Raw genomic sequence first — 17,286 nt, forward strand, 5'->3', positions numbered from 1 at the left:
TGGACATTATGTTAACCATTCTATAATTCCCTAGTTTCCAACTTCCATCTTTTATAAATAACAGTGTCAATGTAATTTTGTACTCCACGGTAACTGTTCCCATATAAAGAGAACTTTGGCCGATTGGATTTAATTTTGGATTGCAGTTTTCTCATCTATATACGTTAAGATCCCGGGTTGGAAGCCATTTGGCATGGGGAAGTAGCGCTTTTATTTCGTGCTGTTGTTTTCTTCATTATCAAAATTTTGTTGAGTCCTATCCGTAATTCTGTGTTCTTTTTTCTTGGAATGTATCCTTTCCAAATAGGGTCCAGTAGAAAGTGAGGACTGCAGATGCTGGAGATCAGAGTTGAGATTGTGGTGCTGGAAAAGCACAGCAGGTCAGGTAGCATCCGAGGAGCAGGAGAATCAACATGTTGGGCACAAGCCCTTCATCAGAATTCCTGATGAAGGAAAGGAGTTTGAGATGTTCGTGGTGTTGTTAGGATTTATAACTAGGTGGAGATCAGTGTTGAGCCAGCAGAAGATGGTCAGTTTAAGAGTTCATAAGGATCTAGAGAAGGTCTTAATTCCTTCCTTAAATAATTATAACGATAAGTAAGTCAAAACTCCCTGAGGTTTCTGACTATAACACAGAGTTTGGGACTTTTCAGGGGGTCCTAGATGCTGGGTAACCCAGTCAGAAGAGTTAGTCCACGTCATTTATTCATTGGAAACAGGATGGATTTCTTTTATTAAAAGCCTTAAATACTGGGGGAAAAGGCATCGACTCTAATGAAATCTGATTTGAATTATGTCTTGTTTACTTTGTGAGATTTATAATGTGGTTTATTTGTGGAATTGAGTACTGATCTTTCGGCAAATAAGTGGAATTGAATCTCAGCTTTGAGTAACATTTGTTTGCAATTACCCTTAAATGAATTTAGAGAGGGAGGAATCAAGAGTGCTCTGAAGTATATGCAATACTTGGTGCATTGGGCTTACATGGTCATACATTGTGCATAAAGTGCCTTGAATTTGGTGTGAAAATGGAATTGATAAACAACTTTGGACATTCCAGTTTTGTGAAGTAGATTAAATTAGATTAGATTAGGTTACTTGCAGTGTGGAAACAGACCCTTTGGCCCAACAAGTCCATACTGACCCGCTGAAGCGCAACCCACCCAGATCCATACCCCTTCACCTAACACTATGGGCAGTTTAGCATGGCCAATTCACTTGACCTGCACATTTTTGGACTGTGGGAGGAAACCGGAGCACCCGGAGGAAACCCACGCAGACACGGGGACAATGCGCAAAGTCCACACAGACAGTCGCCTGAGATGGGAATTGAACCCAGGTCTCTGGCGCTGTGAGACAGCAGTGCCACCGTACCACACAGTTTTGAATGAAGACAATTGTTCAGGCCACTTGCCTTCATCCTATACGGAATACTATCAATGCCAATAGTTTTTATGCACGGTCTGTTGTACACTTTGCTTGCAATTAATGATAATTTTCTCAGTAAATAGTTGCTTAGAAAATATTCAAAGAAACCCTATCCTAAATTAGATCTTTCCCCTCTTGTTCAGCTTCCCTGCCATTTCCAGAAGTATTAATTTGGGTGAGGCTCTCATATCCTGATTGCTGCTTCATGTGGAAAATTTGGTGAATCTTTATTAAGATACTGCTGCTTTCCAAACTGGATTTGATATTATTTATCATTTTTTCTCATCTGAGGATATGGATTTGACACCGGATCTGATATCAGGATATACGGCAAGGACCTAATTACTGAGTTTGTCTTTTTCATTTGCATTTTAAACATAGCAGCCCAATAATGAACAAAATGTATTCTCTTCTTGAACCTCCATGATTTGGCTATATTTCAGAAACATTTTATTTGGCTTTTAAGCAGTGTTCTTAAAATTCTATCATAACATCAGAGAGAGCTCAGGAGTGTTATGGTGGAAGGTTGTTTTTCAGACTGGAGGCCTGTGAGCAGCAGTGTTCTGCAGGGATCAGTGCTGAACCCTCTGTTGTTTGTTATTTATAAAAATGATTTTGATGAGAATGTAGTGAACATGGTTAGTCAGTTTGCGAATGACACCAAAATTGATCGTACAGTGGACAATGAAGACAGTTGTCTAAGAGAACAATGGGATCTTGATCAGCTGGGTCAATGGGGTGGCAGATGGAATTTAATTTAAATAAATGCGAAGTGTTGCATTTTAGTAATGGCAGTGTGTTGCCTTCTCTAGAGATTTTAAAAGGGACCTGTGGATCAACTTTTAAACAAGTTACAGATAACTCCGATCAAAATGTTATACATGAATTTGCCCAGATGTCAATACCAAATACCTCAATACCAAAGCAGTCAAATCAATACGTACACAAGCCAGTACAAAAGCATAACAGTCCCACTTTATTAGAAACAAAATTACAATAATCCTAATACTAAACATACGTTCACTAATCCAATTTGGCCCCATAAGGATACAATACTTCCCAGGTCTCTTGTAAATCTACGCAGTTGCTGTCTCTGTGACTCTGTGTCTGGGTCTGTGAAGCTGCTTTCTTCCTCTCTGTCTCTCTTTCTTTGGATGGTTCAGCTGGTCATTGCCCCTTGCCATGCTGGTCTCCTCGGAAGACTGCAGACAATTCCAGAGACTCTGAGTATGGTTCCAAGAGAGTGGTCTGCAGGTGAACCCATGTTTTTATACCTTTTAGATGGTTTTCTGGAACTTTCTATAGTTCTGGCCAATCAGGGAGATACACTTAATAGTTTGAAACAAAAGTCAGTAATTTAAATGGCATGCAACTGTCAGTTTCTTTGTGCAGCAGGACTAGATGCTTCTTTTTCTGTGCTGTCCTTTGTTTAGTGAGTACGTTTTGGAGGTGTCTGTCCAGGACAACTGTTGCCTTTTATATTATACTAAGGTCATTAATATCTGGCTGCTGTGTTTGCACCTTGTCAGTGTGTGGGTTTCTGTGATTTCAGAGTTTCACTTGGCCAATGTTCCCATAATCCCTTGCTGTTTTCCCAAATCAGTATCTGTATTTTAGCAGCTTTCTAGCTGTTCAAGGTATTTTTGAACAGAGATACCCAGGAGTTCAGATAAATAGTTTCTTGAAAGTGGCATCACAGGTAGACAGGTTGGTGAAGAAGACATTAATTGATCAGAGCATTGAGTAATGGAATTGAGACTTTGTTGCGGCTGTACAGGACATTGGTGAGCTCTCTTTTGGAGTACAACATACAGTTGTCATTACCCTGCTATAGAAAGGATATTATTAAATTGTGGAGGGTGCAGAAAAGACTTACAATGATGTTACAGGGATTGGAGGGTTTCAGTTACAGGGAGAGCCTGTATGAGCTGACTGTTTTCCCTGGAGTGTATGAGGTTGAGGGGTGACTTTGTAGAGGTTTATAAAACCATGAGGGGCATAGATAAGTTGAATACCAAAGGCCTTTTCCATAGGGGAGGTGAGTTCAAAACTAGAAACATAGGTTGACAGGGAGAGGAGAAAGATTTAAAAGGGACCTGAGGATCAACCGTTTCACACAGAGGATGATACATATATGGAATGAACTACAAGAGGAAGTGGTAGATGCAGGTACAGTTACAACATTTATAAAAAATTTGGACAGGTACATGAATAGGAGGAACTTAAGGGATATGGGCCAAACACAGGTAAATGGGACTAGTTTAGTTTGGGAAACCTGGTCGGTATGGACAAGCTGGGCCAAAGGGTCTGTTTCCATGCTCTATGACTCTCCAACTTCTTACAGAGTGATCTAACCCGTCCATGCTGACCAGATATCCCAACCCAATCTAGTCCCAGCTGCCAGCACCCGGCCCATATTCCTCCAAACCCTTCCTATTCATATACCCATCCAGTTGCCTTTTAAATGCTGTAATTGTACCAGCCTCCACCACTTCCTCTGGCAGCTCATTCCATACACGCACCACCCTGTGTGTGAAAACGTTGCCCCTTAGGTCTCTTTTATATCTTTCCCCTCTCACCCTAAACCTATGCCCTCTCGTTCTGGACTCCCACCACCCCAGGGAAAAGACTTTGTCAATTTATCCTTTCCATGCCCCTCATGATTTTATAAACTTCCATAAGGTCACCCCTCAGCCTCAGACTCTCCAGGGAAAACAGCCCCAGCCTGTTCGGCCTCTTCCTATAGCTCAAATCCTCCAACTCTGGCATCATCCTTGTAAATCTTTTCTGAACCCTTTCATGTTTCACAACATCTTTCCGATAGGAAGGAGACCAGAATTGCATGCAGTATTCCAACAGTGATCTAACCAATGTCCTGTACAGCCGCAACATGACCTCTCAACTCCTGTACTCAGTACTCCGACCAATAAAGGAAAGCATACCAAACGCCTTCTTCACTATCCTATCTACCTGTGACTCCACTTTCAAGGAGCTATGAACCTGCACTCCAAGGTCTCTTTGTTCAGCAACACTCCCTAGGACCTTACCATTAAGTGTATAAATCCAGCTAAGATTTGCTTTCCCAAAACGCAGCGCCTCGCATTTATCTGAATTAAACTCCATCTGCCACTTCTTAGCCCATTGGCCCATCTGATCACGATCCTGTTGTAATCTGAGGTAACCTTCTTTGCTGTCCACTACACCCCCAATTTTGGTGTCATCTGCAAACTTACTAACTATACCTCTTATGCTCGCATCCAAATCATTTATATAAAAGACGGAAAGTAGAGGACGCAGCACCAATTGTTGTGGTACACCACTGGTCACAGGCCTCCAGTCTGAAAAACAACCCGCCACCACCACCACCTTCGAGGTGGTCTTATATCTTTGAACCAGTTCTGTATCCAAATGGCTAGCTCTCTCTGTATTCCGTGAGATCTAACCTTGCTAATCAGCCTCCCATGGGGAACCTTGTTGAATGCCTTACTGAAGTACATATAGATCACATCTACTGTTTTGCCCTCATCAATCTTCTTTGTTACTTCTTCAAAAAACTCACTCAAGTTAGTGAGACATGATTTCCCATGCACAAAGCCATATTGACTATCCCTAATCAGTCCTTGCCTTTCCAAATACATGTGCATCCTGTCCCTCAGGATTCCCTCCAACAACTTGCCCACCACTGAGGTCAGGCTCACCGGTCTATAGTTCCCTGGCTTGTCCTTACCACCTTTCTTAAGCAGTGGCACCACGTTAGCCAACCTCCAGTTTTCCAGCACCTCACCTGTGACTATTGATGATACAAATATTTCAGTAAGAGGCCCAGCAAACACCTCCCTCGCTTCCCACAGAGTTGTAGGGTAGATTTGAGAGGGGGTGGGGGAGGAGAGGTCGGGAAAAAAATTGCAGGTCAAGAAGGCGGTGCTGAGTCTGAGGGTTGGGACTGAGATAAGGTGGGGGGAGGGGAAATGAGGAAGCTGGAGAAATCTGCATTCATCCCTTGTGGTTGGAGGGTTCCTAGGCGGAAGATGAGGTGCTCTTCCTCCAGCCGTCATGTTGCCATGGTCTGGTGATGGAGGAGGCCAAGGACCTGCATGTCCTTGGCAGACTGGGAGGGGGAGTTAAAGTGTTCAGCCACGGGGCGGTTGGGTTGGTTGGTGCGGGTGTCCCAGATGTGTTCTCTGAAACGTTCCGCAAGTAGGCGGCCTGTCTCCCCAATGTAGAGGAGGCCATATCGGGTGCAGCAGATGCAGGAGATGTGTGTGGAGGTGCAGGTGAATTTGTGATGGATATGGAAGGATCCCTTGGGGCCTTGGAGGGAAGTGAGGGGGAGGTGTGGGCGCAAGTTTTGCATTTCTTGCGGTTGCAGGGGAAGGTGCCGGAAGTGGAGGTTGGGTTGGTGGGGGGTGTGGACCTGACGAGGGAGTCGCGGAGGGAGTGGTCTTTCCGGAACGCTGATAGGGGAGGGGAGGGAAATATATCCTTGGTGGTGGGGTGTGTTTGAAGGTGTTGGAAATGACGAAGGATGATCCGATTTATCTGGAGGTTGGTGGGGTGGTAGGTGAGGACCAGTGGGGTTCTGTCCTGGTGGCGATTGGAGGGGCAGGGTTCAAGGCGGAGGAGAGGGAAGTGGAGGAGATGCGGTGGAGAGCATTGTCAACCACGTCTGAGGGGAAATTGCGGTCTTTGAAGAAGGAGGCCATCTGGGTTGTTCAGTATTGGAATTGGCCCTCCTGGGAGCACATGCAGTGGAGGCGAAGGAATTGGGAATATGGGATGGCATTTTTACAGGGAGCAGGGTGTGAGGAGGTGTAATTTAGGTAGCTGTGGGAGTCGGTCGTTTTATAGTAAATGTCCGTGTTGAGTCGGTCGCCTGAGATAGAAATGGAGAAGTCTAGGAAGGGGAGGGAGGAGTCTGAGATGGTCCAGGTAAATTTGAGGTCGGGGTGGAAGGTGTTAGTAAAGTGGATGAACTGTTCCACCTCCTCGTGGGAGCACGAGGTAGCGCCGATACAGTCGTCAATGTAGCGGAGGAAAAGGTGGGGGGTGGTGCCAGTGTAGCTGCGGAAGATGGACTGTTCCACATATCCGACGAAGAGGCAGACGTAGCTGGGGCCTATGCGGGTGCCCATGGCTACTCCTTTGGTTTGGAGGAAGTGGGAAGATTGGAAAGAGAAGTTGTACAGACTGAGGACCAGTTCAGTCAGTCGAAGAGGAGTGTCAGTGGAAGGGTACTGGTTGGGTCGGTGGGAAAGGAAGAAGTGGAGGGCTTTTGAGGCCTTCGTGATGGGGATTGGAGGTGTATAGGGACTGGATGTCCATGGTGAAGATAAGGCGTTGGGGGTCGGGGAAACAAAAATCATGGAGGAGGTGGAGGTAGTGGGTGGTGTCCTGAACGTAGATGGGGAGTTCTTGGACTAAGGGGGCCAGGACCGTGTCGAGGTATCTCAACCTTGTAAGGAATAGTTGTGTAAAATTTGCTTCAAGGGTTTAGTAATTTGAATTTTTCATTTTATTTCGTATACATTTCACTCTGGGCTGTAACAGGTATGTGCTGCTCATGTAGGTGATTGTGATCATAGTGTTGTTTCTCTGTGATTGCTAACTGGAGCAGACAGACAACTTTTTTGACCCAGGATTTCTCTGTTCATGTTGTGACTTCTAAGGCAGCATTTCTGACAGCATGCTGACTCATATATAAATTACTGTAATATGTTGAGTTTGCGGCTATATTAGAGAAAGTAAATTACTCCAATTATGGAGCGCTATCAGCCAAAGGCAGAAATACACTTTCATGAGCCTTTTATGAAAAGAGTGTGAATGGGAGTTGACCTGTCTGCATTCTGCAGTGCCAATGAAGTGTGAGGCTCTGCAATAAGTGAGAGAGATGTGAATTCCAGCAAGGAAGTTTGTTATGTTTTTCGAGAATTGTTTCATACAGCCCTTTCCGCATATGTAGACGTGTGTTCTTTATGTCTAACACAAAGGCAAAGATGAAGAAACATGGAGAACTTTGATTAATGTTTTTCATTAAAGTTGAAGTCACTGTAGTCTTCCCAGACCATCGGGCTGTTGTCTCATTAGAAGCAGATGACTAGTGGTGGTTATAAGCTGAGGGTGACCACACTTCAGGCAAGAGGAGAGGTTAAGATGGAGAATCCTTTATGGTAACTTCAGACAATGTGGGAATTGAACCCATGCAGTTGGTGTCACTGTTTCGCAAACCTACCTATCCAGCCATCAATGGTAGAACAAAACCCTTTGCAGGCAGACAAATTAGTACAGGTTATAACTGGCAGGAGACTCATCATCAGGGAACTGCAAGAGTATCATCTTAACTGGTTATGGTTAAATTAGGTCACTATCCTCAAGGAGTCTATCTTGTATCCTTTATAAAGGTAACTTTGTATGATAAATGTGGATAATGTAATATCATGTCTGTGTGAATGCTGTTGATACCTAAGCAAATATCTTGCTTATGCCTTAGAATATGGGTAATTTCTTTAGGTCACTTTTCATTAAAGCTGAATCATCAAACACTTCAAATGTGTCATAAAAATGCATTTTGATCCATTAGAAAATAAAATTTACAGTATTAAGCAAGAGAGTTCACTTCCTCCTTAAGTCAGTCACTGCCAAAAATGCACTTTTATGTGTCGTATTAAATCATGCCACTGAAGAATTATTGGATATAGTTTCATGTCTCACTGAATTCCATTGTAATTCCTTTTAGTTTATTTTACTTGTCATTTTTGAGGCCATTGGGTTTCAGACTTCACTAAGCAGTCTAAACTGGTGAATGTGATCCCAAAACACTCATCATCGTCCTAAAATTGACAGTAATAAAATAGAATTTAACTCCGTTGCCTTGAAGCAGCTGACCCAGCCTTTATTCATGATTGTTCTTCAACTATATGTTGTTTTTGTTCTGTTAGACTTTTAGGGCAGTGTCAGTTCTTTTTGAAGCCTTTTGTTAGGACATAATTTTACTACTGATAGTTCAGTTGACGTGAGACCTGGTTAAAAACGATACTTGTACTTTTATCCATTGACTTGTAGATTGATGATGGGTTTGACTTAAAATTGACATTTCACAAAAATCTTATTAATAATGCAGAGAACTTGACAATTTGTCATAGCCTAAACTTAGCATCTTTAGCATTGCGTTTAAAAATATTCTAAAATAACCGCATCTTCTGAATGAGCTGAAAGTGGTTGTATTTGATGGAAGATGCACTGTCTCCCAGATTTCATTTAATTATTTCAGTTTGATCTTAATAAATATATACTATTAGCCAATCTTCAGTAGCACTGAGGATGCTCTGACCATCATTAGATGCAATTCTACAAATGGACAACATTAACTAAATAATTCTGTATAGCTTGGATGAATAGGAATTAGGAGAGGAGTAATTTCTTTAGATTATGCATTGAACACATCGCTATAAAAAGTATACTTTCTATCTTTTTTTTGCTGTGAGCCTTCTGTGGTACAGTATCACAATTGCTATGTTCCAGAACTATTAATGCTGGACTAGTAATCATGGGAATTTGAGTTAAAATCTCACCAAAGGTTTTTAAAAATGTCTGCAAAATCGAGTGTTTCTATCTGTAAACGTGACTGTGAAGCTGTTGCAAGATTATTAAACCTAACAAGTTAACTTCGCTCTTGAGGGAGAGAAGCCTATTGTCTGTATATGACTCCTTCAGTGGTTAGCACTGCTGCCTCACAGCGCCAGAGACCTGGGTTCAATTCCCGCCTCAGGCGACTGACTGTGTGGAATTTGCACATTCTCCCCGTGTCTGCGTGGGTTTCCTCCGGGTGCTCCGGTTTCCTCCCACAGTCCAAAGGTGTGCAGGTCAGGTTAATTGGCCATGCTAAATTGCCCGTAGTGTTAGGTAAGGGGTAGATGTAAGGGTATGGGTGGGTTGCGCTTCGGCGGGTCGGTGTGGACTTGTTGGGCCGAAGGGCCTGTTTCCACGCTGTAAGTAATCTAATCTAAACCTTCACAGCAATGGATTTGACCTATTTTGTTGAATTGAATAGGGAGAATCTGTGTATATTTTCTTTCTGACTGCAAAGACTGTTGTCGTGTATCTAGCTTCCAGCACATGCAAGGATGCCACACTGCGTGCCCAAATGACAATCCTGAAGTGGTTGTCAGTGAAATTCTTCACATCCTCAAATTGGTTCATGAAATCTAACCTCCTACCCTTTGTGTATTTCTGATACGGCGTTTGTACATTTGCTGTTTGTGAATATGCAGCTACTTGTCAAGTGCGAAGAAATTTTTGCCAGGCTCCATCCTGTGCTCAAATTCGCATTTGAAATAGGCCAGTTGAATGAGCTGTGTTTCCTTGATGTGCCTTGTGAGAAATTGGATTGGGAAGTTCTCAACCACTGTCTATCTTCACTGGTTAGTACAGCATTGGGATACCTACAGTTCCACACGCTATGAGATTGACCTTATTGACAACTTATTTTATTCACTATGGGACATTGATGCTGAAATATGGCACATCAAAGCCATCCTGTTGTATAATGGCGACCCTGACCAGATCACTTAAAGAGTCATAGACATGTACAGCATGGAAACAGACCCTCAGGTTTAACTCGTCCATGCCGACCAGATATCCCAACTCAATCTAGTCTCACCTGCCAGCGCCTGGCCGATATCCCTCCAACCCCTTCCTATTCATATACCCATTCAGATGCCTTTTAAATGTTGCAATTGTACCAGCCTCCACCACTTCCTCTGGCAGCAAATTCCACACATGCACCACCCCACTTCGGTCTCTTTTATATCTTACCCCTCTCACCCTAAACCTGTGCCCTCTAGTTCTGAGCTCCCCCACTCCAGGGAAAAGACTTTGTCTATTTATCCAATCCATGCCTCTCATAATTTTTTAAAATCTATAAGGTCACCTCTCAGCCTCCAACGCTCCAGGGAAAACAATCCCAGCCTATTCACCTTCTCCCTATAGCTCAAATCCTCCAACCCTGGCAACATCCTTGTAAATCTTTTCTGAACCCTTTCAAGTTTCACAACATCTTCCCAATAGGAAGGAAACCAAAGTTGCACGCAATATTCCAACAGTGGCCTAACCAATGTCCTGTGCAGCCTCAACATGACCTCCCAACTCCTGTAGTCAATACTCTGACCGATGAAGAAAAGTATACCAAACGCCTTCTTCACTATCCTATCTACCTGCGACTCCACTTTCAAGGGGCTATGAACCTGCACTCCAAGGTCTCTTTGATCAGCAACACTCCCCAGCACCTTACCATAAAGTGTATAAGTCCAGCTAAGATTTGCTTTCCCTAAACGCAACATCTAGCATTTAGTTAAATTAAACTCCATCTGCCACTCCTCAACCCATTGGCCCATGTAATCAAGATCCCGTTGTAACCTGAGGTAACCTTCTTTGCTGTCCACTACACCTCCAATTTTGGTGTCATCTGCAAACTTACTAACTCTACCTCTTATGTTCACATCCAAATCATTTATATAAATAATGAAACGTAGTGGACCCAGCACTGATCCTTGCGGCACTCCACTGGTCACACGCCTCCAGTCTGAAAAACAACCCTCCACCACTATTCTCTGTCTTCTATGTTATGAGTCAGTTCTGTATCCAAATGGCCAGGTCTTCCTGTATTCCATGAGATCTAACCTTGCTAACCAGTCTCTGATGGGGAACTTTGTCGAAGGCCGCCTTGACGTCCATATGGATCACGTCCATCGCTCTTCCCTCATCAATCCTCTTTGTTACTTCTTCAAAAAACTCAATCAAATTAGTGAGACATGATTTCCCACGCACAAAGCCATGTTGACTATCCATAATCAGTCCTTGCCTTTCCAAATACATGTACATCCTGTCCCTCAGGATTCCCTCCAACAACTTGCGCACCACCGACGTCAGGCTCACTGATCTATAGTTCCCTGCCATGTCCTTACCACCTTTCTTAAACAGTGGCACCATGTTAGCCAACCGCTCTTCTTGCTGTATATCACTCAAACACGTGATATGGCCTAAAGCCATCACTTTTGCTCCTAAAAACTGCCCTGTCTATTTCAAATTGCCCTGTTTCTCAAAGGATTGAGCAACAGATGATGCTAGTTGTATAACACTGCTACTATGCAGCAGCTATCTGAGTGATGTTCACCATTAATAGAATGCTGTCTCCAAGACAAAAAGACAATCTGCCTATTGCATACATAATAATGTGGTATATGAGTTTCAGTGACATTGTGATGAATGTGGGCCATACAGTCATACGTTCAAAATATGGTGGATCATATCAAACAGCATGTCCCTTTGGCTATTTGTAAGCAAGGTACTGACTGTATCCAACTAGCCCATGTTTGCAGAACTCGCAACACAATGTCCATCATTCGGTGTGATTGTGCAATTGGATAACATTCACTAAGTAATTATCAATGTGCGAAGAATTACACAGGCAATCAATTTGGAATGGCCGTTAATCTGCATTCCAGATTGTGGGAATGTAGTCACTTGTTGACTAGGACAAGCATATCTTGTCTAGTGCAGGTCAGTTTTGAAGGATGTAACTCCAGCGGAACCAATTTCCACAGCAAATTCTTAGCTCCCTTGAAAAACCTTTTGTTTCCACACACTTAGTCTAGAAATTTCAAGCTTATTATCTCGGATTTAGTGTTTTTCTTCATTATTTGATGGGGCTATTTTATCAGGGCATATATTCAGTATTCTGTTTTCTACCACAGATTAATTAAAAATGGAGTTGCAAAGAAGTAGTGGATTACATCTCTTTTGTACATTTGTTGAAGAATTGTTAAAGAAACATGAGCCTTACATAAGTCTTGCCCTTGACTCCATTGAATGTCGTACTGACCACACAGAATGAACTAATGTAAATCTGTCAATAGATATGTACACCCAGCCAGCATTCCCATGATTTTAAGAGCACTTTGTGAACTCAGACCTTATTTTCTGTTTACAGTATAGCAAAGAAAGGGCTGTCCTTGGGAGGATCAGATGGCGGGGTAAGTGATTTGTTTTTAAACTTTTCATGCTTAAGTAACAATTAAGACTACATCCCGACTTTATGCTATGGTATTCTGTGATTTGTTGAGGGTATTTTTACTTGGATGCCAAGTTCAAAGTTTTTTATTCCAGATTCTACACACAAACACAGGAGCCTGAAATATTAGCTCAAGATTCTGTGTGTTGGATGTAAATAAGATACACTTAGTTGGGTTTTCTGGCATGGAGCATTGAAAATCATGTCCTGCTACATAAACTATTTTCCCCATCTTTCACTTGAGTAATTTGTAACTCAAAGGAATGAACCTGTGTTGGTTTTCATGTTGGTGCAATGGCTATGAGGAGCCAAGGAGATAATTGGGGGTTCATGAGTTGACATAAGTTGACAAGAAGATAACATACAGCTTAGAGGTGGCCATGGGAATGTGTGGGAGATGTGGGTCATGAGATGGCACAAGATTGTCTTGGGCACAGAGCAAACCATTGAGATGATTGAGGAACATGTGTTGCTATGGAATGGATGAATGGCAATTGGGCATGAGTGACTTGGAGGGTTTGAGGAGCCAGTGGGGTGGATTAGCATGGATCAGGCATAGGGAGTAATAAGGGTGAGGAGTGTGTGCTTGAAGACCTAATACTTTTAAAGGCAACTGAAATAAAGTGCTCGAGAACTGAGATGTGACTTTTAACCAACTAATGTTGGCACATGGCACCCATTTTGGCCCCATCTGGGGGTGGTAGACCTGACTGTCTGTCTCCAAAACCTGCCATCCAGGAATAAAAACTGTGCCATTTCAGAGCATTTCCTGAGGTGGTTGTGCTGAGCCAAGAAATTTTCTGATTTGAGCCAACCTGCTTTGAAAGTGAAGGTCAGGCCCAGTGATTCAGGTCTACGGTATATCATCACAATACTGTTTGCTCTATTTCTCTTTTTACAGTTGCTCTTTAATCTGCTGAGCAGTATTCCTGCTCATTTGTTTTCTACTGCATGGACTTCTGAGGTACCTGTGTGGCAGAATTAAAGTCACTGTTGCAAACGAGGACCCTTGGAGTAGTTACACACACTGCAGCTTAGAATGAGCATGTGCTGGTCAGCATATTCTGTTTTTATCATTCTGAACCTCGTATATATGTCAGTGAAGACAGAGTGCTCCACTTATATGGCTGTGAAATATAATAAGATACAAACAAAAAAGCCCTCGAGAGAACCTCCTATAGGATGAAATGATGCAGAACATTTTTGTGGAATAACCTAATCAACAACAGTTATCTTGTCAGCATGAACAGCACCTCAATATTCATTGGTCCCAAGGACCAATTGAAGAAATGAGATCCAAATGAGCACTCACTTCGGTCAGATCCAAAGTAACATCACTTAACAGAATGAGTCCAAAGCATGTGCTATTCAGCAGTGGTCTCAGACTGGTGTTGTACCACATTGCTGCTTTGTGGGCTACAACTGATGACAAAGGTTCATTAGACCTTCTCCTTCTCTTTCTCTTCCATGTTATAGAGTCATAGTCATGCAGCATGGAAATGTCATTAAGTCTTTGCTTCCAATGGTAATTTTCACTCTCCTGGCAATTTGAGAGTAATGTGTCCTTCTCAGTTTTGCACTGTACTCAACATGAATAGATAATCAACTTATTACTTCTCTCCCATACATAAGTCATTCCAGGCTGTGCCTCCGAGATCCTTCTTCTCTTCCCTTAGCATTCATTATGATAGTTGTGGCTGTCATCATTGGGTGAACCTATAAGCATGCTGGCGCTGAAAGAAATCAAACTTAGGATTGACTCCACTTCCTCTTCATATTTAAGGCTGTCATTCCCAGAGAGTGGTACGGGTATGGAATGAGCTGCCAGAGGATGTGGTGGAGGCTGGTACAATTGCAACATTTAAAAGGCATTTGGATGGGTATATGAATAGGAAGGGTTTGGAGGGATATGGGCCGGGTGCTGGCAGGTGGGACTAGATTGGGTTGGGATATCTGGTCGGTATGGACGGGTTGGACCGAAGGGTCTGTTCCATACTGTACATCTCCATGACTATGACTCTATGTCCCTTCCTCCTTCAGTGAACCTCTACTCCTATTGCCTCTCTCCTGTGACCTCTCTGGATGTAGTTTTCATTCACTATCCAAATTAACTCTCCTGTACCCTTAACCTTGCTGAGTTGAACAGTTTTGTACCAGCTCTCTTTAAGGAAATGAGGGTGGGAGCTATGTCAGATTGGTACTTGGGGGAGTAAATGAGGACAAGGACATTAAAGGGAGAGAGGAGAAAGACTAGTGTGAATATATCTATGACTGTAGAAGTATGATGGCAAATAAAATGTCAAAATTAAGAGTCTGAAAGTGTAGTTGTATGTGATTCAGGGGAGATTTTGTTTTCAGGGTAGGAGTAGAAAGAAAAGGATTGGATATAAGTGGAGGGCTCCGTGTAGAGAAAATAAAATGTTCCAAAATGGGCTTGTCGGTGACTGAGCCATTTGGTGTGGAGAGGGCATAGAATGCACTGTTGAGGCAATGACTGCGGAAATTGAATTTATATGGAAGAGGTTTTATGATTTAATTATGTAACACAAAGTAAATTACTCATTCTTTCATATTGTCCGGTGAAGGTGTTGAAACATAATGAATGGGAATACATTAGCTATTAAATAACAATCAATGTTTAATGATGATTATATGTGGAATATTTGATCTATTTCAATTTCGACCCTAACCATTCCTAATTTAGTTGTGATGCAAGCAAGGTTAACTGGTGAGAACCAGAATCAAACTGGAATATGTAGGAAGTCTATTCAGTGTAAATTTAATTTGTCAGTATCACTTTGTTCAAATATCTTTTTGAGAAACCTTATTCAACTCATAATGATAAGGTGATGTTACCGTTGGATGTGAGCCATTCTCAATCCTATGACAGGCTTTGCATGGGACCACATCTGGAATATTGTGTTCATTTTGCCCCCACTGCTTCCAAAGGAAAAGAAATCTGAATGTGACTGATTGGTTAGGTTTGAATGGAGACATGAGGCCAAATGAGCCAGATCTTCTGAGTGCATTGGGAATGTAGCTCTCACCCACCAGTGTAATGGTTTCTCTGAAGTGGAACGAGGCATGGGTAGCCAATCTACTCCTAGGAGGTTCAGTAATAAAGATTGAAGCTATGGATTTAATGTGCTTATTATTTAAACTGTGGCCAGGTTGGAGTCCTGGGCCTAAGGCAGCTGCAGTCAAGTGAGAACAAGTTCAAGGAAAATACAGATGCCTTCTCTGTACTCCTTATGGGTCAAGAGGAGCAGGAATGCTCCCCTTTGGTCAGATGTCCCTCTCGGGTCAGGAACTGGATCTACCTTGCACTGCACTCTCCTCCCAGGTGCCCCCCTCAGACAGAAAAGCAAGACAACAATAAGCTCCACAACATTCTGGACAACTGGCATGGTTTGAACAATTTTAATTTGCCAAGAGTAGAGAGGCTGCAGATCCAGAAACACAATTTTATAGCCTCCAGGAGTCAACATTATATTTAACAGCTTTAAACCATGAACATTGTTCTTCATTTTGATACTTACCCCTCTTGTTCCCCAAATGCCACCATCACCCCATAACCCAACCTCCACTGCTTATATTTAACTTATGAAGGCAATACAAATGTGATTCTGATGTTAAAGAATGTGATATATGAATAGAAAATGCTAGATAAATGCAGTCAGTCTGATAGCTTCTGTGTACAGAGAAGCAGGGTTAATGTTTCAAGTACAACGACTCTGCTTCAGAGCTGAAGAGATTTATAAGTCATGGATTTTATGCTGTTGAAAAGTTGAGAGGAGTGTAGGTCTGGGAAAGCTTAAGGGAGATTGGACCTCAAAGGTTTCATAGAAAAAAAGGCAAAGGGTGTGAGAATGATTGTAGAGAAGATAATTTTTTGGAGTTTAGAGAAATGAGAGGCAAGGTAGATGCAGAAAAGTTGTTTCCTGTTGTAGAAGATTCTAGGACCAGACAGCCTAATATCAAAATAAGAGGTTGCACATTTAAGACTGAATTGACGAGGAATTTCTACTCTCAGCTGTTCATAAATCTGTGGAATTTTCACCACAAAGGGGTGTTGAGGCTAGGGATCATTAAGTATATTCAAGGCTGAGATATACAGATATTTTCAAAATGGTAATGGAATCAAAGCTAATGGGGAAAGAGACAGAAAAGTAGAGTTCAGGAATTTTAGATCAGACATGATCTCTTTGAATGATGGTGCAGACTCAATGGCAAATGGCTTAATTCTGCCCCTATGTCTTAAATATGCACTGCAGCAACACACCATTTTCCAAATGGAGTCTCTCCTGAATTCATACTTGTTATGAAATGGAGCTATATTGTGCACTTGGGGGAGTCATTGGGTTTGCTCACTTCTTTATTGGAATGTTGATTCATTTTTGTTTGCTCTGGCATCGGCATTGTCTCTATAGCTGGAAAAAGCAGAACTTATGAATATATTGGAAGGGTTGATAAAATGTATTTCATTTTGTAAATAAAATTCAGATGCTTTCAAGAAAACATGAGGAACCAGATGAAGTGAAATAGACTGATGGTCCTTTGAAATAACTTTTCAAGTTCTAGTCAGTTTTCCTAATGAGAAAATATAACGTTAACTGGGCCATATAATCATACTCATACAGCATGGAAACAGACCCTTCGGTCCAACCAGTTCATGCCGAACATAAACCCAAACTCAGTTAGCCCCACCTGTCTGCTCCTGACTCAATCTCTCCAAAACTTTCCTATCCATGTACTTATCCAAATGTCTTTTAAATGTTGCAATTGTACTCACG

At 42.3% G+C, this 17,286-nt stretch overlaps 1 protein-coding gene across 1 annotated transcript in view; it reads left to right on the forward strand.

Moving 5' to 3' along the window:
* ogfod3 (2-oxoglutarate and iron dependent oxygenase domain containing 3) overlaps positions 1–17,286 on the forward strand; it is a 149,686-nt gene that overhangs the window by 46,524 nt on the left and 85,876 nt on the right. Inside the window, exon 4 of the mRNA XM_072558436.1 lies at positions 12,413–12,455. Coding sequence (XP_072414537.1) covers positions 12,413–12,455 — 43 coding nt within the window. The remainder of the gene's footprint in view (positions 1–12,412; positions 12,456–17,286) is intronic.

This window comes from Chiloscyllium punctatum, chromosome 39, assembly GCF_047496795.1.
Source record: "Chiloscyllium punctatum isolate Juve2018m chromosome 39, sChiPun1.3, whole genome shotgun sequence".
Lineage (NCBI taxonomy): Eukaryota > Metazoa > Chordata > Chondrichthyes > Orectolobiformes > Hemiscylliidae > Chiloscyllium > Chiloscyllium punctatum.